Genomic DNA, 23,095 nt, shown 5'->3' with positions numbered 1-23,095 from the left:
GTCAAACCCAACTCAAGCAACAGCTGAGCAATCAGGGGCTTTTACTTACTGAGTGTGTCCTCAGTGCTGCAATGGTTTTTGATAACGCCATCTCCCACAGCTCATCAATATAGGCTCTATTTACCAAGCCCTGCGTTGTATGCAAGATGTGATCTTCGACTACAAAAAACCTGATGGGGAGGAGAAAATGGCACTGTTATCAGAAGTCACAGGCATCAAAAGAGATCTGCAAACACTGCATGCAAGGGACGTGCATTGCATGTGCACAGATCTCCACAGCAAGCCCAGATCTGCAGCATCTGTCCCAATTATTGCTAAGGATAGATATTTTCTTCACTGTTATAGTATTTTCTACCATGCCACACTGCATTATAGCAGTGAGCTAAAAGCCAGCTGTTCCCAGGAACACACCTCTGTGCACACACAAAGGCAGAGCTTTCCCACTCCGTTATTTGAACAAGAACTGCTGATTGAACTCTGCCCCAGCCAGCAGCAATCGCCTTACAATGGGTTAACTGCAGGGAGAACACTTTAACTGCAGGGAAAACACTCTGGTGCTCTCTACCCCATGCTCTCAGCACCATTTAGAGGCAATCAGTTCACTCCAGTCCTCATTTATCAAACGCATTGGTCCAAAAGCAGCAGCACGATTCAGGGAACAAGTGTCCCAAAACACCATTTTAAACAGGAACGAGCAAAACCTCTGTTATATTTTGTAGGGAAAATCCAGCCTGGAAGCCTGAAGCTGTGTTAGGTCAGCAGCACACACTGCACTCACCTCCTTCAGCAAGAAAACAATCAAATAATTGTCAAATATTAAAGAATCATTAAGGCAGAGGGCCTATTTGCCTCATTAGCAGGGCAGGTGGGTGGTGCTCCCAGAGTGGCAGGTTCTTATGGCTGCGTACAGCAAAGTTCACCAAGTTTTCTCCTGGCTTGTCTCCTTTCGAAGGACAGACACAAAATAAGAACAATATTCCCTCCTCTCTCCTCTCTTCTGGGCTCCTCACAAACGCAGCACGCACACATTTAGCGCCCATATAAAAAGAACACCTACCCTACAATTTGATTGAAGTACTTCCTGTAGCCGTCCAAAGTTTCATGCTGTAACAAAGGAGAAGTGAGCAGAGGTTGAAATAAAGGAAAACAAAACAGGAAAAAAAGAAGCGAGCATCCACAAGGCTGGGCTGCTCCATCAGGAGGAACCCCAAGCACTGACCAGAGCACGGCCATACCATGTTGGAAGGAGGCTGCAGCACCAGCCGGGCTTGTTTTCTTCTCTGTTTCCTGTAGTAGTTCTCAAAGGTTTCTCGGGCACCCTGGAAAGCAGAGAGGATGAAGTCAAATAAGCAGGCTTTAAGTTAATCATTTAATTGCTCATACAGCACAACTGCATCAGTGACACAAAGCAAGCTTGTCTCCAGCATTCAAGGCCAGGCTGGATGTGGCTCTGGGCAGCCTGGGCTGCTGGTTGGTGACCTGCACATAGCAGGGGGTTGGAACCAGATGATCACTGTGGTCCTTTTCAACCCAGGCCATTCTATGATTCTATGATTCCATGATACCTGCACAATTCAATCCAAGTACCTAACGAAGACTGATTTTACTCCAAACACTAAGTGGAACAAACCCAAATACACGTCCAAGTGTACCTGAGTTGGACTAGATGATCTTTCAGAGTTTCCAACTGAAACAATTCTAACAGCAGGACAAGGGCAAATGGTTTGAAGTTGAAGGAGAGAAGATTGAGGTTGGATGTCGGGGGAAGTTCCTTACCATGAGAGTGGTGAGGTGCTGGAACAGCTGCCCAGAGAGGCTGTGGATGCCCCATCCATCCCTGGAGGTGTTCAAGGCCAGGTTGGATGGGGCCCTGGGCAGCCTGGGCTGGTATTAAATGGGGAGGTTGGTGGCCCTGCATGTGGCAGGGGGTTGGAGCTTGGTGATCCTTGAGGTCCCTTCCAACCCTGGCCATTCTGTGATTCTGTGATCCTGTGACCCTCTGTACCCATTTCCCAATATCCTTGGGCAGATGTGGCACATGGTGCTGTGCAACCCTCCCCTTTACCAAACCCTAAGACGGACAAACATCCCATCTACCTCATGATGGGGACAGTGATACAACCAGATTTTTAGTGTTGGTGACCATCAAGAGGGGACCAGCAATGCCAGAAGGAGCAGCAGGAATTCTTGCACTGATTCTCAGTGATGCAAAGCCACAAACATCAGAGAGTTTAAGGAAAAGATACCTGTTCTATTAGAGAGGCCAGTTCAGTAAGAGACAATAGATGAGTTTTTGAGCTCATTCTCTCTCATGGTGGCCATGCCTCACCCACCATGGGGTCTGAGCCTCCAGATGAGAGCCATACCCCAATATGCTCCCATAACACAAGCACATGGGTTTCCGCTCCACGAGCATCACCCACCCATGCCAGGCAACGCTCTGGTGGCTCAGGCCGTGCATTTGTAGGGGTTTGGTTTTACCAAAAGCTACATCTGAGCTCCCCACCCAGGCAGGGCAACGCAGCCACGTGGATCCTCAGATGCCATCTACCTGCTGAGCCCTCCTGGTCCCCCGGGCTATGTAACACCTCGCTGGTTTCTCCCTGCCTGTTTCTCCCTCCTCCACGCCCGTCCTGTTTTATGTCTGAAATTGGATTATAAACATTTCAGAGAAGGGACAAGGCCTTGCTTTGAACTGGTAGGAGACAAAATCTCATTTGGAATTCGCAAAACAAACAAGACGCAACAACAAATATCACCTGCCTGAGAAAGGCACCAGACCCCAACCTCTTCTACCAAGAAAACAAAGAAATGCAAAAGAAAACCCGATGCTAATTTAATGATGAGCTACTCCATCGTTACACAACCAGGCTGCCTCAAAGAGGCTTCAGCTAAAGGGGACCTGGGCAATTTCTGTTTCTTTCTTCTGTATGTCTTGCCTCCTGCATTTCTTCTACAGGAGTTGGACTCGCTGATCCTTATGGGTCCCTTCCAACTCTATTCTCCGAATCTGTATCAGAGCTCAAGCCCCATGTTCCGCTGCTGCTCTCAGTTTGGCAGTGCAATAGGAGAACCAGACTGTTTCATATTCCCACTCGACCGCTGCTGGGATCAGATTTTAGGCATCCATTAAACTTTGCTTTGCCTCATTCCTCAAAACCTACACAAGTGGAAGAAGAACTCAATTATCTCCCAGCGGCACCGCTGGGATTTGGAGCGAAGCCGCTCACTAACTCAGCACAGCCTGCTACCAATGAGTGATGCAAACCTCCTAATTGAAGGCTTTCCTCCCCCTGCCTCATCCCTATTAAATTGCTGTTGGGCCCCACCGAAGGCAGGAGCCCCAGAGGACCAACCCCCAAGAGCGGCTTTACGCAACGTCCCATGGAAGTCAGCAGGTAATTAATTCCCCATTAGTGAATGCGCAGAAGCTGTCATATCCCAAAGCCACACAGGACCTCGGGGACCTCATGGAAGTCTTGAAAGCAGTTCATCTCCCAAAGGCCGGTCTGAAACCAATCAGTTATTTTAAGACTAGATTTTAAACATTTCTAGGACTTCGGCCGCAGCAATTTGTGCCAGCTGAAATGGCCTACCCTCCAACTGAGCTTTCTGATGGCACCAAGAGGAGCTCCTCCCTGCTCCCCTCACCTTCCTCACACATTTCTTCACGACCAAAAGGCCAAGAGGTGTCCTGTCACCCAGCTCCCTCTTGGGGTCTCCCTCCCATCGCCCTCTGTCCCATCCTCCACCTGCCCACCTCATTGCAGGGCTCCTCCACACGGACGTTCTCCATGCAGCTGCCACCCGGCTGTGGGTACAACACGTGTCCCTCTGGCCTTAAGCTGAAACCACTGATCCCATCACACCACGGAGGACGTACCAGCAAGCTTGGTAAAAACTGCTTGTATTCCTGCTTATCTGATGGCTTGAGGAGTCATAGAGTCATAAAGGTTGGAAAAGACCACAAAGATGGTCAAATCCAACTGCTGACCCATCACCACCATGCCCACTAATCACAGGATCATAGAATGGCTTGGGTTGGAAGGGATCTCAAGGATCATCAAACTGCAATCCCCCTGCCACAGGCAGGACCACCAATCTCAACATTTAATACTAGATCAGGCTGTCTCGGGTCCCATCCAACCTGGCCTTGAACACCTCCAGACTAATCATGTCTGACGAAGCATGGGAACCAATTTTATCATAGTATTCTCTGATCATTAAGCTAATTTGGGTTGCATTTTAACTGAAAAACCTTTCCCTTTTCCTCCAGCAAGAGGGACGTGAGCTGGGCTGGAGATCCCATACAAAGGCCCTGCTATAAACCTGTCCCACACCTCAGAGGGTCCCTGCAGCCCCACATTGTGCCTGGAGGCTCTGGATATCAGGTCCTCCTGGTTCCAATCCAGCACACGGCTTTAACTTCAGCAGAGGAGAAGGAACAACAAAGACGTTTGAAAGCATTCTCCCAAAAATGTAGGTCATATTCACATTTTAACAGCTTCCCTAAAATTTATGGCCCCGATATCCCCCTCTCGATGCACTGCTCCCTGTATTTTCCTTTTTTGAATGGCCCAAGAATTAGAGGCTCTCCCATGAGAGGCAATTCCAAAGAAAAACTTCTCCTCCTCCCCCAAAAAAATCTCTCAGCACCATTGACATTTTTCTTATGCACTATTTCATCCTTTTCTCTTAAGTGCATTCCTCCATCGTCCCCCCAGACCGTCTCATCGCTCATGCATCATATTCTCTTAAGAATGGGAAGTCTTTCTTCCCCTTGGTGGCAGTTTTAGTTAGACCACCCAGTTTCCCACATTTGACCTACTTAGGACCATACAACTTATCACGTCTTCAGATAATATTATTCCTCTTCTCTGGGCTCTACTTTTAATACCGTTTTCCTCTGGTTGAGAAAAAATAATAATAATAATAATAAAACACAAGGAAGCAAAAAAACAAACAAACCACACACAAAAAAAAAAAAAAAAAAAAAAAACATCCAGAAAAGACTACAAGATCCCATATTTTACATAATACTCATCTGGAAACACCACATAGTATTCACACTTCCATCCATTCCAACCAATGCTTTGATAAAAGCTCCTCAGCAGAGTGACCCACACCTACATAAGCTCAGAGCAGCAAAGCTGTGCATGTATGTGCCCTACTGCTCCTTTCCACGTCCCTTCAGTGGAAAGAATTCAGCTTCTCTTTCTTTTCTCTTTAAAATGATTCTTACCCTATAAAGATTCGCTGCACCTGTAACACCTTTTCTTCCTAAAGAAGGGTGGAGATGTTAAAGAAATGTGTAGATGTGGCACCGTGGGACGTGGTTTGCGGAGATGGTGGAGGTGGGTTGGACTTGGTGATCTTTGAGGTCTTCTCCAACATTATTGACTCTGTGACTCCATAAAATAACTCAATGCATAAGCAGATATCAAGCAGCACGAGGCCCATGGGAAAGGCTATTGCAGGGCACAGATCCCAGCCCCAACCTCCCATTGACTTCCACATTCACCGTGGACCTTCAACAGCAGCAAGACACTGCTGAGACTTATCATTAGAGAGGCAGAATCCCTTAAGGGTTTCTTGTAAGATCAATCCAAAATGTGAGGCAACCAGGGAAGCATGCTGGGGAGAGGAGAGGGAAGTACTTTTCTTATTTATCCATTTACTTTTAATCAGAACAGGTTTCCCTCAGCTCTCATTGTCTTATTTTAAGCAAGTGGGAAGAGTCCAAAGCTTCACTTCCAAACTACACATTTATTCTAATCAGTGGTCCAGAAAAAAACCTCAATAATGCCTCATATTTTTAAAATTACCAGGCAGAACTTTCCTTTTCAAATTAGTTTCATAGTTCACAGAGTTGGCAATGAGAGGCAGATAATTAAGATCATAGATGAGCACCACATAAGGGAAAACAGAATATAATCACGAGGATGCAAAAACAACAGCTGAAAAAAATACAAAAAGTTTCATAACTCAGGAGCAGCAGAGAGCAAATCTAGCTGTGAATTATATAGGAAAAGCATGCTCTAAAGCTCGTCCTGCTATTGTCCTCAGCAAGCACTGAAAATTACCACTAAAATGAAACTTCTCAGATCCAGAATGTATGGATGATGGTATTTTGGGTCATTACATTTGTGCTAACTTGGAGCAGAAACCCACTCCATGCACCTCAGCTAATGGAAGCGTACCAGCCACCTACAATTGGGGATATTACCAGCGGAGCCCTTGCCACAATCATTAGTCCATTCCCCCAAGGAAACATCCTTACCACATAAGCAAGGGGATGTGTGATAACAGACCAAACCTATCTGCTGAGTAGATGCCTCCCCTGATGAACCCAATCTGCCATTAGTTCACTACCTCTATGCAGACACCAGCTAACCACACACGCAAATCAAGCAGAAATAGTCCCAGTCCACTTGTAACATCCAAGATAAAGCACTGAAGAATGCTTTCGTAGACCCTTATCCATGAACCACGTCACCCTTAATAATGCAGCTTGGTTTAAGCAAGCAGATCAGCAATGACTTTAGTTGTCCTCATTTTGTAAGTTTAACCCATGGCACGCCCATATCTAGTAATGTATTTAGTAATGCACTAGCACTTGCTGCTGCTTGACCTGGACTTATATTAAATTTCTCTCACTTTCACTGGTTCTTTATTCTCTTTTGAATTTGGTCCACAAAAATTTTTAGTCACTAATTTTGGGAATTCTCCCACCGTTAAAAGAGAGAGATACAGCATCCCACAGGAGCAAGGTGAGATGCGCCACAAACCAGCAGCTTTGTTCCTATACAACCGCCTCAACTACTCCCTGAGGAGCAATCAGCATTCTACTGTCTATAAAAGTCTGCCTTCAACCAGCTCCTTGTACACAAGAACTAAATGTGGAGCGGCCAAAATCTAAAACAACGAGTTAAGGTGTCAATATGGATGACATGGGGTAAATACATGGTTGGACAGGGAGGTTATGTGGGCTGGGGTAAATGGGTCATACTCTATAGGGAGGCCTATACCAAGTAGAGAATTATAATCGTAGAATCACATAATGGCCTGGGTTGAAAAGGACCACAATGATCATCTGGTTTCAACCCCCTCCTGTGTGCAGGGTCACCAACCAGCAGCCCAGGCTGCCCAGAGCCACATCCAGCCTGGCCTTGAATGCCTGCAGGGATGGGGTTCTGGATTCTATCTTGCTTCACAGAAACATAGAATGGCCCGGGTTGGAAGGGACCTCAAGGATCACCAAGCTCCAACCTCCCACCACATGAAGGGCCACCAACCTCCACATTTCATACCAGACCAGGCTGCCCAGGGCCCCAAACAACCTGGCCTTCAACACCTCCAGGGATGGACGGAGCATCCACAGCCTCCCTGGGCAGCTGTTCCAGCACCTCACCACTCTCACAGCAAACAACTTCCCCCTCACATCCAACCTCAATCTCCCCTCCTCAATTTAAAACCATTTCCCCTTGTCTTGCTGTTATCTCCCCTTTTGAAGAGCTGACTCCCCTCCTGTCTGTAGGCTCCCTTTAGGTACTGAAGGCTGCAATGAGGTCACCATGCAGCCTTCTCTTCTCCAGGCTGAACAAACCCAGCTCCCTCAGCCTGTCTTCATAGGGAGGTGCTGCAGCCCCCTGATCATCTTTGTGGCTCTCCTCTGGACCCTCTCAACAGCTCTCTGTCTTTCTTTTACTGGGGGCTCCAGACCTGGACACAGCACTGCAGATGGGGTCTCACAAGAGCAGAGTAGAAGGGGACAATCACCTCCCTGTCCCTGCTGGCCACCCCTCTTCTGATGGACCCCAGGATCCCATTTGCTTTCCGAGCTGCAAGAGCACACTGCTGGCTCACATTAAGCTTTTCATCTATCAAGACCCCCAGGTCCTTCTCCACAGGGCTGCTCTCAAGGACCGCTCCTTCCTGTCTTGCTTAACATTTTTGTTTCCAGGAGGCAATGGATGTGGCCTCAACTGCTTTCCAGATGACACCAAGCTGGGAAAAAAATCAGCATGCTCATGCTCAAGGGTAGTGCCACTGCCTAAGGGGTCCCAGCAGGCTGGAGATAGGAGTCAACTAGAATGCAATGAATTTTAACAAGGAAAAGATTGAGCCCTCAAACCTCTTGCAACAACAACTGCTTTAGGAGCACCTCTGTGGATAAAGACAGTAAGTTCTGGTAGACAGCAAGCTGAATATGGATCAGTACTGCACCTCTGTAGCAAAGGCAGCCAAAAGCATCTGGAGATCTAACAGCTGCCCTCCCATATCTACAGTATCTACTGAGGAGATGGAACCAGGTTGGCTTTTCATGGCAGTGCCCAATAGGAGACACAGCAGGTACAAATGAAACAGAGACATTCTGACTAGTTATGACAAAAATCTTCCCGGAGAGGTTCTGCAGTCCACATCCTTGGAGAACTTAAAGACCGGCCTGAAATACTACGTTGGGTCTCACAGGTGACTTGCTCTGAGCGAGACTGAACTGGAGAATTCTTGAGGTCTGTTCAAACCTGGCTGACCCCATCCTGGGAACAACAGGCTTTATAAACAGGCTACAGAGGTCCTGAAGCCTCCAGGTAATTACACACGTGGCTTATTTCCAAGCTAAGGCTCCAAAACATCCTGGTCAACAGCCATTTCCAATGCATCATGTCCTGTGAGGAGGATGGGCTGGAACTGGGGCCAAGCTCCCACTTGGGGGATTTAGCCAATCTCAGTCTCATTCAGGAAATAACAGAATATTCCTTTTCCTCCACATCACTGAGCAAGGGTGATGCAATTTGTCACCCCTCACCTGTCTGAAACATGCCCCCACAGACAGCATTTCATTTTCATTCAGGTACAGGTGCTAAACAGCACCTGGCATCGCATCAGCACTGAAGAGACCCTCAATCAAACCTGGATCTCTGTGTTTGTAGCCCTCAAATCTTACGGGCATGCACAAAATCAGACCCACGTATAACCCATGTCCCAGTGGGACTCACAACAGCCCTCTGGACATGACCTAAGTTCTAAAATCCTGCAAGCAACCTCCAGAATACCAAAGACGGGCAGTTTGTTTTAAGGAGAAACAATTCTCTGGCACTTAAAGAACCCATTGGGAGTGTGTGTGCTAGCTGGAAACAAGCTGCAAAAAGATGAGCTCGGAACATAACGTGCCCTAAAGATCCCACAAAACAAGAGAAAAGTGGTAATCACTAATGAGACACAAAGAAGACTGGCTCCCAAGCAGATGCTTAACTTTAAAAGCACAAATATTCCCAAATGATTTCACATAGACACAGGGGTACACATGCAGGTGCTCCAAAGAGAGCCTGAGAGGGCTTTGCTGAACCGGGATCAAAAAGGCTCAGCTCTGTGGAACCACTTGTTTACTGTAAACACCACCTCCAGACCGAAAACAAAAAGATAAAGTGAACCAGAAAACTGCGTGGGGGGAAGAGAGAGCAGCAGTGTGGGGATGGCTGGGCCCTGTGGCTGCTCCACAGCAGGCCGCGCTCAGCCCCATGTGCAAGCAACACGGGCTCACCCCACATTTGACCACTGCCACCAGCTGCAGAATGACAGAATCACAGCATGGTTGGGTTGGAGGGGACCATAAGGATCTTCCAGCCCCATTGCTATGGGCTGGGTGCCTACAGCTGCCCAGTGCCCCATCCACGGCCTTGGGCACCTCCAGAGATGGGCAGCAGTGCCAGCACCTCACCTCCAACCTCCTCACTTCTAACCTAGACCTCCCCTTTCAGTCTATGGCCATTCCTTGAGCAGTCCCTCGCAGACAGTGTAAAAAGTCAGTCAAGTACAAAGCGAATGATGCATTTTCAAGGTTTCAGGCCTTGCCTTCAACACCACGGCACCCGCCAAGCGAGGGAAGGCTCATGAGCACGGTGAAAGGAAATGCTCCCAGTGTCACAGTGCTAGCACAGAAGCTCAGCACGAGGTATTCAGGCAGCAGCAACCCAGGTGGGATCTCCTCTTCCCTTAAAGGAGAGCAGACTCCTTCTTCCCCAAAATCAGGCCATCACCTCACCATTGGCGACACAGCTCCCCAGCCCTGCCTATAGGAAGCAATGTCTATTTTCCATTTAGATGAGGGTAAAGCCTTTAATTTCACCCTCCTGGCTGCAGCTGGAGTTCCCTTTTAACTGCTTGGGCAGGAGAGTGAAGACAGTTTTAAATGAAAAAAAAAATGCTGAAAAGGCCACTTTAATATGCTTGTATGTGAAAAGGAGAGAGCTTTTCATACTGCACGATAATGAGGGTCAGCGGGATATTACACTTCAGCATATGGCTAATTTGCACAGCAGGTCAATGCTCTATTTGCTTTTTTTTTCCTTTTAAAGACAGCCCTATAGATTAAGCTGCATTAAGACTAAACAAGAAAATAATAATAATAAAGAAATAATGAAGCGTGAGTAGGAGATGCCCTCTAATGTTCAAGCTTGGAAGGGCTGGGGAAGAGGTTTTGTAAAAATAAATAAATTAATTAAAAAGAATAAAAACACATAAAGATGAGTGTGTAGGGACAAGGCAAGATGAGATGGCACTGCAAATAGCACTGACTCAGCACCAACCCATGCCCACCAAAGATGGGGATGCATCCCTACTGCCTGCAAAGGGCCATGCTGTCCCTTCAAAGCTTAGAATTCTATTCCTGTGGAGGAATAACCACACACACCAACACAGACTGAGTGCTGACCTGCTAGAAAGGAGCTTTGCAGAGAAGGACATGGTAGACCAGTGGTTGACCAACAGTTGACCAACAGCTGACCAACAGGGTGACCATGAGCCAACAGGGTGATCTAGTGCTCAAGAAGACCTGTGGGACCCTGGGGTGCACTTCACAGAGCACGGCCAGCATGGGGACAGGCTGAGAGCCCCAGGGCTGTGCACATGGAGGAGAGAACGCTGAGAAAGATCTGAGCAGTGCTGATCCATGTCTGAAGGGCAGGAGGCAGGAGGACAGGGCTGGGTTCCATTTGGTGGTGACCAGTGCCAGGACAAGGGGCACTGGGCACAAACTGGAGCCCATGGAGTTTCATCTCAACATGAGGAAGGAATGTTTTCTTGACTTGCAGACTGACACAGTTCTGGCACAGCTGCCCAGAAAGGTGGGAGAGTCTCCTCTGGAGATATTCAAACCCACCTGGATGCTTTCCTGTGCAACCTGCTGCAGGGAACTCCTTGAGGCCAAAGTTGTACTGGGTGATCTCCAGAGGTCTCCTCCAAGCCCTATGACTCTCTAAGCTGTTTTATCATCAGTGGAGTGTTTAAGCAACTCTTGAAATACAGAACTTGTTTACTCACATCAGAAAAGCCCATTTGTCCTGGCGTGTCCCCACTCTGCGCCTGGCCCAGGCGTGACCCGGTGAGGCACTTCCTGTCCTGGAGCCAGCAGCGGCCACAGCTCCCAAAAAATCTGGTGCCTAAAGATTAGGGAACCCAACCCGTGCATCTGCAGAGGGCAAACAGTTTGATTAACGAGCCTGGCTTGTGTAATCACCTCCCGCCCTTCCCTGCTGCAGCACAGTGTTAATTTATTAAATACCTTAACAAAGGGCCTTTATTAGCGGCCTTCACTTGGCAGGCTGCTTACGGAGCGTTGCTAGCTACATCTCATAAAGCTTTAATTGACTGCTGCTTTTCACAACCTCTGACCTGGGAGCGCAGGCAGCCGGCTGTGCTGGCTGAAAGGTGAGCCCTGAGGAGCTCCTGGCCCCAGGGAGCTGGTAGGGATGCAACGTGCTTGGATGAGCCCAAGGGAAGGGAGACCTGCAGACGGTCTCTTCCTGGCTCCCCGCAGTACTGGAGCCAATTTGAGCTCCCATAGTTGCCTCCCTTTTCCTAATAGGAGGAAAATTTGATGTGGTGAGAAGCGTGAGGTTGTATGGCATGAGTGATATGGAGTGGAGCAAAACACTGTCTTCTCAGTTAAACATCATGGAACTGAGAAACAGAGGGGGAAGAGCAGCAGATCCCAGTTTCCTCCCCCCTCCTCCCATCCCATGATCCCAAGGAGCCAGACTTGGCTTGCTGCTCCAACACGAAAGCAGCAAAAAACCAGGAAGCAGGGGGGGCCAGAGGCAGAAATCCAGAGTGCCACAGAACCACATAGAATGGGATTCCCATTTTCTTGGCATGGGAAACCATCACAGAACCATGAAGATTGGAGAAGAGCTCTGAGATCCCCAAGTCCAGCCCCAACCCACCCCACCATGCCCACAACCACGTCCCTCACTGCCAATCCCCACAGTTCTGGAGTATTTCTAGGGACGGTGACCCCACCACTCCCTGGGCAACTGTGCCAGTGCCCAACCACTCTTTCAAAGAATAACTTTTCCTAATATCCATCACTGTAGCTGCAGAAAACTTGCTGCTGACAACATGAAAAATCAGAGAATTAAAGACTTGATTTGAAATCTGAACAGATAACAACACGACTGCACGGGGAAACTAAAGCTGCCAGCACACAGCTGCACCTCCAGCACGGTGCAAGGGGCAGGTAGCTCCTATCTCTACTTCCCCCAGAATCAAAGCTGCTCCCGCTGCTCACTCAGCTCTCAGGGTTCTAACCTGGGTCCCAAATATTTGGCCTCCAGCCTCAGAAACTGGAACCGAGAGAACAGCACAGCTATCATAGAACGGCTTGGGTTGGAAGGGACCCCAAGGATCATCAAGTTCCAACCCCCTGTCACAGGCAGAGCCACCAACCTCCAGATCCAGCACTTGCCCAGGTTGCCCAGGGCCCCATCCAACCTGGGCTTGAACACCTCCAGGGATGGAGCCTCCACAGCCTTTTTGGGCAGCCTGTAAACTATCTAAGCTTTCATCAAAAATAAATAAATAGGCATTGCTAACCCTTCTAACTGCAGAAAAAGAATGCAAGAAAATGAGGATAAAGTGCACTTCAATTGCTCAAATCCAGGAAAGAATTTCCTTTTCTTTCACTTCATTCATATTTTTCATACACTGGTATAACCAGGAACTGAGATCAAGTTTAAAAGAGCAGAAGCCTCAGTTCTGTGAAGCAGCTCACAGTATTTTCACCTCCTCCAAATATAAAAGAAACGCTCTGGAATCTTAACGTCATCCAAACCTTTTGTACCACTGGAGCTCTGGGGTCTTCCATGCAGTTCCAAAGCAGTGCCCAGGAGCTGCTCACATCCTGAAGTGGAAGCCACTCCTCGGATATTAGGAGAATTTATTTCCCCAAAAGAGTGGTCAGGCACTGGCACAGCTGCCCAGTGAGTGGTGAGGTCACCATCCATGGAGATGCTCCAGAACCATGGAGATGTGGCACTGAGGGTTATAGGCATGGTGGGATGGGATGGGCTTGGGGATCTTAGAGGTTTTTCCCAATCTTATTGATTCCACAATTCCCACCAGCACATCCAGAGCTTGATGGATCTTTCTCTCCCACCAATAGAACCCACTCCTACAGCTAACACAGCTCAGAGTGCAAAAACCTCATCCCTTCCCAAATGCGAGCCCAGGTCCAACCACCACCAAAACCCGAAGTCCAGGAGGAAGGATGGGATGCAGGACTGAGGCCACGTGCTCAGACTCTACAGTACACTGAAGAAAGAGAGCACATTAATCCCTACGCCCATAACAAATGGTCGCTGCCATTCAGATGATTCTTACAGCAGAGTCACAAGGCACAGATCTGGCCTCATGCTGAGAGCTCACATCACATCTCCCACCGCATCCTGAGTTTCAGGTAACTCTGCAAGGGGAGAAGGGACAGCATCTCCTTAGAAGTTTGTTCCTCCCTGAGGAATTTAACCTCTGCAGAGTAAAGGATGACCTTCCAGGAGAGAGGGCATCCTGCATGTGTATGCACACTCCTAACGTGACAGACGAGCAGCCTCGGTAAATCTTCCAAGTATTCCAGGATGCAAAATTCCACTTCTATCCCATTTTAATAGGCTGAAATGTCAACCAGAAATGTGTTTTCTTTTCCATTTAATAACAGTAGAAAAATAAAGTATATTTGCAACTGCTCAGTCATCGGTTTGGAGCTGCCGGGTTCATTTAACAAGGGCTTGGCAACGCAAGGCTCTCCGTTTGTGCTGCACACGTACCATTTGTTTTGCTATCCTGCTGAGCCAGGACTGAGCACCACAGCTCTCCCTTAAGCTACACCAAGCAGAAGATGTTGCCCTAGTCTAACACGACATTTAACATCACATCATCCTAATAAAGAGAGCTGGTCCACACGTATAAACACCAAACACATGGCCACGCTCTTGAAAGTGTATTTATCAAATCAGTTCTTGATATTAAAAATAGATATGTTCATCCAGAAGGAACGTGCAGAAAGATTCCAATGCTTTAAAATATCCCCCTCGAGGGCCTTTGCTGATCTTAAAAATTTCACATTTTAAGAGCTAGGAAAAAAAAAAAAAAAAAAGAAGGCCTCCAAATTTGGAGCTGCTGTGCCTGACAAATGAAGTGAAGCGCGGAGCAACGCTGAGCTGTAAAAGGCGAGAAGGACATTAAACTTCTCTGAGATGACAGCTCGAGCTTTCACAGCTCCTTGGAGCTAATGCTGCTCCGAAGGAGCGCAAAGCAACGTGCACAAATGGAGATTTGTTGGGCAGTGTAATCTTCTGCTGAGATTAGCGGTCAGAAGTTTATCTCCGAAGGGGTAGCAGCACAACAGGAGATCCAACGCATGGTCGGACCCAGAAGACCAGCGGCAGTGATAATGAGTCAAACAAAACCCATTTCTCTCTGTTTCTAATAGCTTTGGTTGTGGTTTCAGATGACAAAATACATCACCTAACAGTGTACGTTTCTGAGAGCTACGCCGATGGGCAGCGCCATACACAAACACAGCCCTTTGGTCTTCCCAGCATCTAATGGAATATTTCCTGAAACTGCTCCAAGGACAGATAGAAAGAGACCTTCTCTTAGCACTAAATGGCTTTTCTCTATCAGCTTCATTTCTGCTTTCAGACTTTCCAGTCATCTGCATGCACCTCCCATCATGTATATCCGAGCCACCTGCTCTGCCCAGCATCCCCATGGACACAACTGCTCCATGCTGGTCGTGAGCCACCGATGAGCTTCCATCTGTTTGGAAGACAATGTCTTCAGATGCTGCAACTTGCCAAGAGTGGCCCAAATTAGTTATCCAGAATTAGTGCCTCATATCCCAAGAGGCAGCTTGGATGGGGCTCTGGGCAGCCTGAGCTGGTGGGGGGCTCTGCCCCTGGGGCTTGGAATTAAATGATGGCCAGGGTTGAAAAGGACCACAGTGATCATCTGGTTCCAAACCCCTGCTATGTGCAGGGTCACCAACCAGCAGACCAGGCTGCCCAGAGCCACATCCAGCCTGGCCTTGAATGCCTCCAGGGATGGGGGCATCCACAACCTCCTTGGGCAACCTGTTCCACTGCCTCACCACCCTCTGGGTAAAAAACTTCCTCCTAATATCCAACCTAAACCTCCCCTGTCTCAGTTTAAAACCATTCCCCCTTGTCCTATCGCTATCCACCCATGCGGATCTCTGGAGTCCCTTCCAGCCCAAGGCATCCTATGGTTCTGTGATTCCACTAGCCCTGCCTGTGAAACCTGAATAAAAGCTGAATATTTTACAGAATACACAATAAAGCTGCATAAGGCTAAGACACACCAACATAGAGGAGCTTCTCCCAGACAAATATTAGCATCCACCCATCGAATAAATCTTTAATTCTGCAGAACAAGACACGAAGGGGACACAGAAAGAATCATGTTGGGTGAGCATCCCAAGTGAGCTCATAGTTCAATAGCTACGGTGGGAACTACACCCCTTTTTGCACCCAGCGTCTCTTTCATGCCATCCCTCCTCCCAGAAAGCCAACAAACAGCTCTGCCTTGTTGCACCAACAGCTCCGAGGTAGGGGAAGGCAATGGTTGAGCCCCACGCCGGGTAATGCTCGAAAGAAATCACTGCACGCTCAAACAATGGGATATTTGTCAAAGTGCAGCTCCATCACCAGCAATCATCTGTTTTTCATAACTACATTTGACCTAAACTGAATTGACTGAACAAGTAGCCTGTGTTTTCCATTCTGCGTCGCAGCTCCCTTTCTCCCCCCTCCTTTTTAAGTCATCGTTTCAAAAGTTACAAAGCAATGATGTAGGCAGATATTGCCTCATTATAAATGGCAGCGCCTTAATATTTTCAGGTTGCATTTTTGGCGATCCCCTCTTGGTTCCAGGTGACCTGCAAGGTTAATGCAGGGGGATGTGCCTTCTCCATATGCTTGCTTTCCATTCGCCCTCCCTGCAGAGGAAAGCACAGCCCTACGCTTCCAGCGCACAGAGAACTTCTAACCACAAGCTCTTCTTTCAGAATGTATTTAAAATTCATTAAAACTTTATAACGAATGAGCTGTCAGGAAAACAAACAAAACTATTCAGGACATGCCCATAGAGTCTTCCATGCAAGGCCACCAAGCACAACGCCTTTGGGAGGCAAATGTCTGCCCAAAGAAGAAAGCTCACCCTGGTCCCGAGGAAGGAAGGAAATGGGTCACAAGCTTTGCAAGGAAGGATGCATCCTCACAACTAATCAGCTCTTGTCAAGTGCTTCCATCAATTAAAAAGAGAAAACAAGAGAAACTCGTGTGAAGAACAGTGCAGAATGAGTCCTTAAGAATGGGTCCAGAGGGAGAGCAAGGAGCCAAGGGAAGAGGAAGGTGGAAGAAGAAGAGGCAAAATGCAATGAGGAAAATGTCATCTGCAAATCTCAGCTGTTTCTCACTGCCTTTTCACCAGCTGCTGCTTTAAGCTCCGTGCCTCCTACCAGAGAGCTAATCACCCGACAGACAGGATTCTGTGCTGATTACAGAGACTCACAGGGGAAAAAAAAGGTCCCTAAATGTGGATATTTCCATTAGGAGATGGTGCTGTGCTGATGGATGATCTGAGCTCAAAACTCCCTGGGTTTTGCTCTTCCTGAACTCAAGCATGTACTCAGAAGAGCAGAAAAGCCTCCGTTTGCACGCTGTCCTCAAGGGAAAGAATGCTGCTCGTTCCTAAGGCTCTTCCAGAACATATTTGGGTTGGAAAATTAAACCTGCATCTTTGCTTTTTGTTCTTTCAGCTCAGAACTTTGGGGAATGGTCAGGGAAGGCAGAAATACAAAAAAAGAGAAGGCCCAATAAATTGACCTCTTGTTCCACGTGCCACTGTGGGAGCAGATTCAGCATTCCCTACATCTCCATGATGGGAAGTATGCTGTGTCCAAGCACCTGCGTGCAGGTTTTCCATCCCAATGACCCACGGTTTTCAACTTTTTAAGGCAATGATGTGCACTAAGCAATTCAAATGGGCACATGGGAGGCTGTATGGGCCACTCCAACCAGCAGCAAACCACCATGACCACTGCTCTGAGTGGATCTCAGCTCTGTCCTTCCCGACCAACACACGTGCAATAATCACAGGTCTGAAGAAAATGCTTCAATCAAGGAGCCAACATGACCAGGCAATTAAATTGCTGTGTTACAGACTGACATGCAAACACCAGCATTTGGCTCACTCGAGCAGAACAGCAGCTCTCCTTCCTTTTCTTAGCACCAACCAGAGCTTTTGAGTAACCTTGTGCAAGATGACCTTGTGCAAAGGATGCCAGCTGCCTCCTGAGATAGGCAAAGTGCTGCCAGCAGGTCCAGGTCCTCTTGCTTTGATGTATCTGGAGTGCCTGGGTTCAGGCTTGGGCTCCACAGGACACGAGGTATGCAGCTGCTGGGGAGAACCCAGCAAAGGGCTACTGAGACATTGAGGGATGTGGGAACCTGACAAACAGTGAGAGAGCTGGCACTGCTCAGCCTGCAGGTGAGAAGGCTCAGATAGACCTGACACACATGCACAGATACCCAAGGGGAGGTGGGGAATGACCAATCTGAACAGGACAGGAGGAAATGGGCACAAACTGAAAAGCAGGAATTTCCAATGAACTTTAGGAAAAGTACCATTATTACACTGAATCACAGAATAGTTGAGGTTAGAAGGAACTGCTTGAGATCATCTAGACCAACTCTCTGCCCCCAGTAGGGTTACCTAGAGCGAGCTGGCCAGCATCACATCCAGGTGGGCTCTGAAATAGACTCCACAACCTCTCTAAGGCGACCAAACAAGCTGCCCAGAGAGGCTGTGGATCTCCATCCTTGGGTATATTTGAAGCTCAGCTAGACACAGCCCTGAGCAACCCCAATGCAGCTGGACAAAGTTATCTCCAGAGGTCCCCTCCAATCTCATCCTATGACGCTGTGAAAGGAACACAACAGTAATTATCCTACAGGGCAACAGCAAGCGTGAACACATCCGGCTGTAAGCTCTACACACTAAAATGGTAGGAAGCTCCCTACCCAACAGCAGCTGTAGGAAACATGCTCTGTGGCATACCTAAGTTATTACAGCAATGAAAAGTTTGGTATTTAGTTCTCTGCATATTCTTTGGTTAACATTAGAAATAAATTATTAAAAGGAACAAACCCAACTTTTCAGACTGTATTGTTCCTAATAGTTTTCATCCTGAAGGATTCCAAAGCATTTCAATACCACCCCACAGCCATTGCTGAGACAAGAGGCTTTAGAGAAGCTGAAGGGAGTAAGGCAGAAAACAAGATTTAAGGGCAACAGACAAATCCCTGCTCTCATAACAACTCTGGTGAGTTGCTCAGTGTCAGTGAGCAGCAGATTTATGGAATCATAGAACTGTTTGAGTTGGAAGGGACCTTTAAAGGCCATCCTGTCCCACTCCCTGCAATGAACAGGGACCCCCAAAGCTCCATCAGCTGCTCAGCACCCCGTCCTGCTTGACCTTGGGTGTCTAATGGAGCACCCACTGCCTCTCTGAGCAACCTGTGCCAGTACCTCACTAAATTAAGTCCCTCTAGCTGTAGGTGTCTCTGTCCATTCCAAAGGAGTTGGACTAGATGACTTGTGAAGGTCACTTCCAACTCAAACCATTCCAAGACTCCATGAAAGCTGCTTTCTGGTCTCCAGTGTATCATCATAGAATCACAGAATGGCCAGGGTTGGAAGGGACCTCAAAGATCACCAAGCTCCAACCCCCCTGCTGCAGGCAGGGCCACCAACCTCCACATTTCATACCAGCCCAGGCTGCCCAGGGCCCCAAACAACCTGGCCTTGAACACTTCCAGGGATGGATGGGGCATCCACAGCCTCTCTGGGCAGCTGTTCCAGCACCTCACCACTCTCTCTGGAAAGAACTTCCCCCTCACATCCAACCTCAATCTCCCCTCCTTCAACTTCAAACCATTTCCCCCTGTCCTGCTGTTATCTGCCCTTCCAAAGAGTTGATTCCCCTCCTGTTTATAGGCTCCCTTTAGGTACTGGAAGGAGCTGAAGCAACTTTTGGGTTCTGCACGCTTCTCTTCTTCCCCCCTCCCAGACAAAGCCACCGTGCTCCTGGAATGTAAAGGCAGCACTTGTTCATTGTGAGGGCTCTGCCTTGTTTCCACATTTTCCTGAACAAAGGACTGAAATAGTGGGTATATGCGTCACAAGCCTGTCCTGAACATTGCTCACCCTTTCCTGCACAAATATTTGTAAACAGATTGAGAATTAACGTCCAGCCAACTCAAGACCCTTCATAAAAAAAGGTTTTATTGAAAACAGGATGGCAATCATTTCCCAGATACGCTGCATATAGGCCTTTAAGATGAGAAACAACGTACGTAGCAGGAAAACAGCAACCCGCAGCTGTGCACCGAGCGAGATGCATAAAACATGGTGGCTTATTATTTTACAGCCTCCACCTCCACAAGCACTCCCTTCTTAGGAAAAAAAGAAATAATATAACATGAAGTTTCTGGTCAGCACATGATAATTCCCTGGGGTTCATTTACGTACAAAACACACAGCTCTGCTAACACAAACAGCTCAACAATCCTCAATGGGAAGACCTTTCCCCAAGCCTCTTTTTCTATAATCTATCATATTTTTTTAATATGCTCTGCAGCACAAGGTAAGAAGGGGGACAGTATATTCTCCCAGCGTTGCTTCCATGCACACCTTGTCTCTTGCTTTCCAGTGATCTGCACACACGGAATATATTGGCAATGCCAACAGGGACAGCCCATGAGCAGGACTCATAGTTGGGACTCAGCTCCTCCTCCCTTTTTTGGCATTAGGACACAAAATACTGTTGCTTTGGTTTTGCTTCTTTTTCTCCAGGAGCAGTAATAAGACATGAGAGGAAAGGTGGAGCAAGCTGGGTTGGTTCCATTTGGAAAGAAGCTTCTTAGAGGAAGCATCTAATGCAGGATGATAGGATGGATGCAGCCAGACTCCTTTTGGAAACGGACAGACAAAATACAAAGAGGGAAATTCAAATTAGTAACAGTGGGGAAAAAATAGAAAGGTGGTTAAACACCAGAACTGGGACCCAGAGAGGTCAGGAAGCCTCCAACTCTGGAGATCCTCAAAACTCAACAGCATGCAGCATGGAGATCCTTGATGTAACCTCAAGCCAGGAGTCTCCTACAGTCTTAATTACTATGAGTCTATTATGGGACTGGAGGATGAGAAGAGTTTTAACAGAAATGCTTCTCAGGGATTTCCCATTCTGTTACACTGAGCTTTTCCTTAGAAAACTCAGCACTCTCCAGGGACACTCTTGGCAAATTAGTGCACTTCCATCATTATCACTCATTACTTTTGAGATACCACCACTTCTGGACATCACCTCCACAGGGTAGCTGAGGCATGTTCCCAACACTCCTGGGTCCCTTCTAAGCCCCAACACCAGGAAATGGAGGAAACCTTCAGCAAAAGCCTTCCTATGCTTGCACAGTCCAAATGGGTGCCCTCTGCTTTGACTGCAGCAAGGCTTTTGACGTGCTCTTCCACGTTACTCTTGCATCTCAGTTGGGATGGCCCAATATGGTGAGCAATAAGCTGGATGAGCTACTGGGCTGGTGGTCAGGATCTGAGGTCCATGGCTGGAGTTTGTACCCTAAATGGGAACTGGCAACAAGTGGAGAACCCCAGCAGGGTCCATCTTGCCTCAGGAGTGTAGAATGGATTGGATTCGATCACCTGGCTCTAAACTCCAAGTTGCTTAACTTCTCCATCAGTGACTCAGGAGGCAACAGAGAACATTCCCATCCACTCTGCAATCAACACCAAGTTGAGGAGCACAAGTCAACACAGTGAGGAGCGGGACTGCTATCAGAAGAGGTCTCAGTGTGAGATGGGACCCTGATAAATGCCAAGGTCCATGCCTGGGAGGAAGAAGCCCTCACCAGGCACCAGTGGGGCTGGGGAGCAGCTCTGGGGATGAGCACCAAGAGTCGGCAGGTGGAGCTGAGCAGCCTGCTCCAACCTCACTGTGAGCAGAAGGTGGACAGGTCCTCCTGATTGCCCCCCTACCCTGGATAGGAATCCATCCTCCACGACCCCACAAAATGCTGAGCGGACGCAATGCACTTCCCACAGCTAGGACTAACAGAGTCAGCTTCTTTCTTCCTTTAGCCACCGTAACTGCAAAGGGATTGAAAATGAACTCAGTACTCAAAGTAACTATCAGTAACTCAATGTAAACCATCACTACATGTTCAGCAAATGAAGGCAGAGCTCTGCAAAGCCCTGGGAAAGCAGGGCTGCTGTAACCTCAGGTGACAAGCAGTCTGCATCCGGGCTATTGTAGTAAACGTATGGGTTTTTTTTTTTTTCCCCTCCTCCTTAACATGTCTGTTTTCCAAGCTGAATATTTTAAGAATCAAGGCTGCCTGTGATCATATCTAGCCGGCTTAGAATGAACACTGATTTCTTTGCTGCTTCTTTGATCGAAGCCAAGTGGTTTTCTCATGGGTAATAAGGTCACAGGGTTAAAAGAGCAATATGACAATTACAAAAGTTAAATCTATTGCCACTACAGACAGACACACTACCCAGGGTCCATTAGCACGTAGTACAGAATGGTTATCACAGGTCACTGACACCAGTTCACTCTAATGGCTTTTCCTGTGTCCTTATCAATGCGGTGCACAAAGTGTCTCACCCTCAGCCTTTCCCTATGATCTCAGTGCTGTGTTTATAGCTATCTAACTCCACCAGGCACCAGTGGGTCAGCCAAGTCAGCAGACAGTGAGATACGCCAGGACAGAGCGATGGGACAATCTGCAAAGTGTCTGAGATGAACAAGGAGTTACCAGAGACTTCAAGAAGGAAATTTTTTCCATTCCCCCCTCCCCACCCCAGAAAATAAAGGAGTTTAAACTGTTTAAGTTCCCAAGGACACAGAGGGAAAAACTTTACAACCCTGATCTCCAAAATAGAAGTAAAGCCACAGACTTTCCGTGGTACGGTTCGTATTTCAGTATCAAATAAAAGAAACAACTCTAGAATTACAGAGAGGAAAAAAAAAAAAGAGAGGGTTGGGGAGTGCTTATTATTTGAGTTGTGGTTCCTATAAGGGACTTTCTCACCCCTTAAAGAAGAACTTGAGCTGTTTTGCACCCTTAGCAAAAGGACAAACGTTTCGGTGCCCAAGAGAGGCTGCACTGGGGGAGAGGTATGGGAAGGTTCTGGGGTCAGAACACAGCAACCCGCCGCAGCCAGAAGCAAACACGAGCCCTGGCTTCTCCTCCCAGGGCTCTGCATAGTGAAGAGAACACAGAACATCATCCCCATCCCTAAAACAGGCAAGCCAGAACTTACCAAGTGAATGCAGCCGAAGCACGCTGCGTGTATTTTACTATAGGAACCCCACAGACCTTTGATATTGAGTATTTTAAACAGATTCGTTTTGTTTTTCCAATTTGCTTTACGTTTTCTTACCTCTCCTAATGCATTTCGTGCATCAAAGCAGCTTAGGGTCAGAGGGGCTCTGGGTAGAAGCAATATAGCTGATAAAAATGTCAGTGCTGAGATATGACAAATTTATAGTAAATACCTGTCAGCTGCTATTTATCTAAATTATCCAGCTCTGGGATTCTCCACAAATACTCCATCAGCTGCGAGGCAGCTCCACTTTTACACCCGTATTTACATCAGAATCTGCTCCTTTTTTTTTCTTGTTGTCGGTGGGGTTTTTTTTGGACACTTGTTCTTTACC

The 23,095-nt window shown here is 47.7% G+C and overlaps 1 protein-coding gene across 2 annotated transcripts in view; it reads right to left on the bottom strand.

Annotated features, from left to right (window-relative positions):
- The window catches only part of EXOC6B (exocyst complex component 6B), a 241,993-nt gene that overhangs the window by 107,006 nt on the left and 111,892 nt on the right, over positions 1 to 23,095 (bottom strand). For both annotated transcript variants that reach the window (XM_085223776.1, XM_085223777.1), the window contains exons 9-11: positions 1,236 to 1,319; positions 1,058 to 1,104; positions 50 to 170 (exon numbers count right to left, since the gene is read on the bottom strand). In XM_085223776.1, coding sequence (XP_085079902.1) covers positions 50 to 170; positions 1,058 to 1,104; positions 1,236 to 1,319 — 252 coding nt within the window. The remainder of the gene's footprint in view (positions 1 to 49; positions 171 to 1,057; positions 1,105 to 1,235; positions 1,320 to 23,095) is intronic.

The sequence above is a fragment of the Meleagris gallopavo genome, chromosome 4 (genome assembly GCF_905368555.1).
Source record: "Meleagris gallopavo chromosome 4, MGAL_WU_HG_1.1, whole genome shotgun sequence".
Classification (NCBI taxonomy): domain Eukaryota; kingdom Metazoa; phylum Chordata; class Aves; order Galliformes; family Phasianidae; genus Meleagris; species Meleagris gallopavo.
Note: the sequence above shows the minus strand (reverse complement) of the source record. Positions and strands in the feature narration are given on the sequence as shown.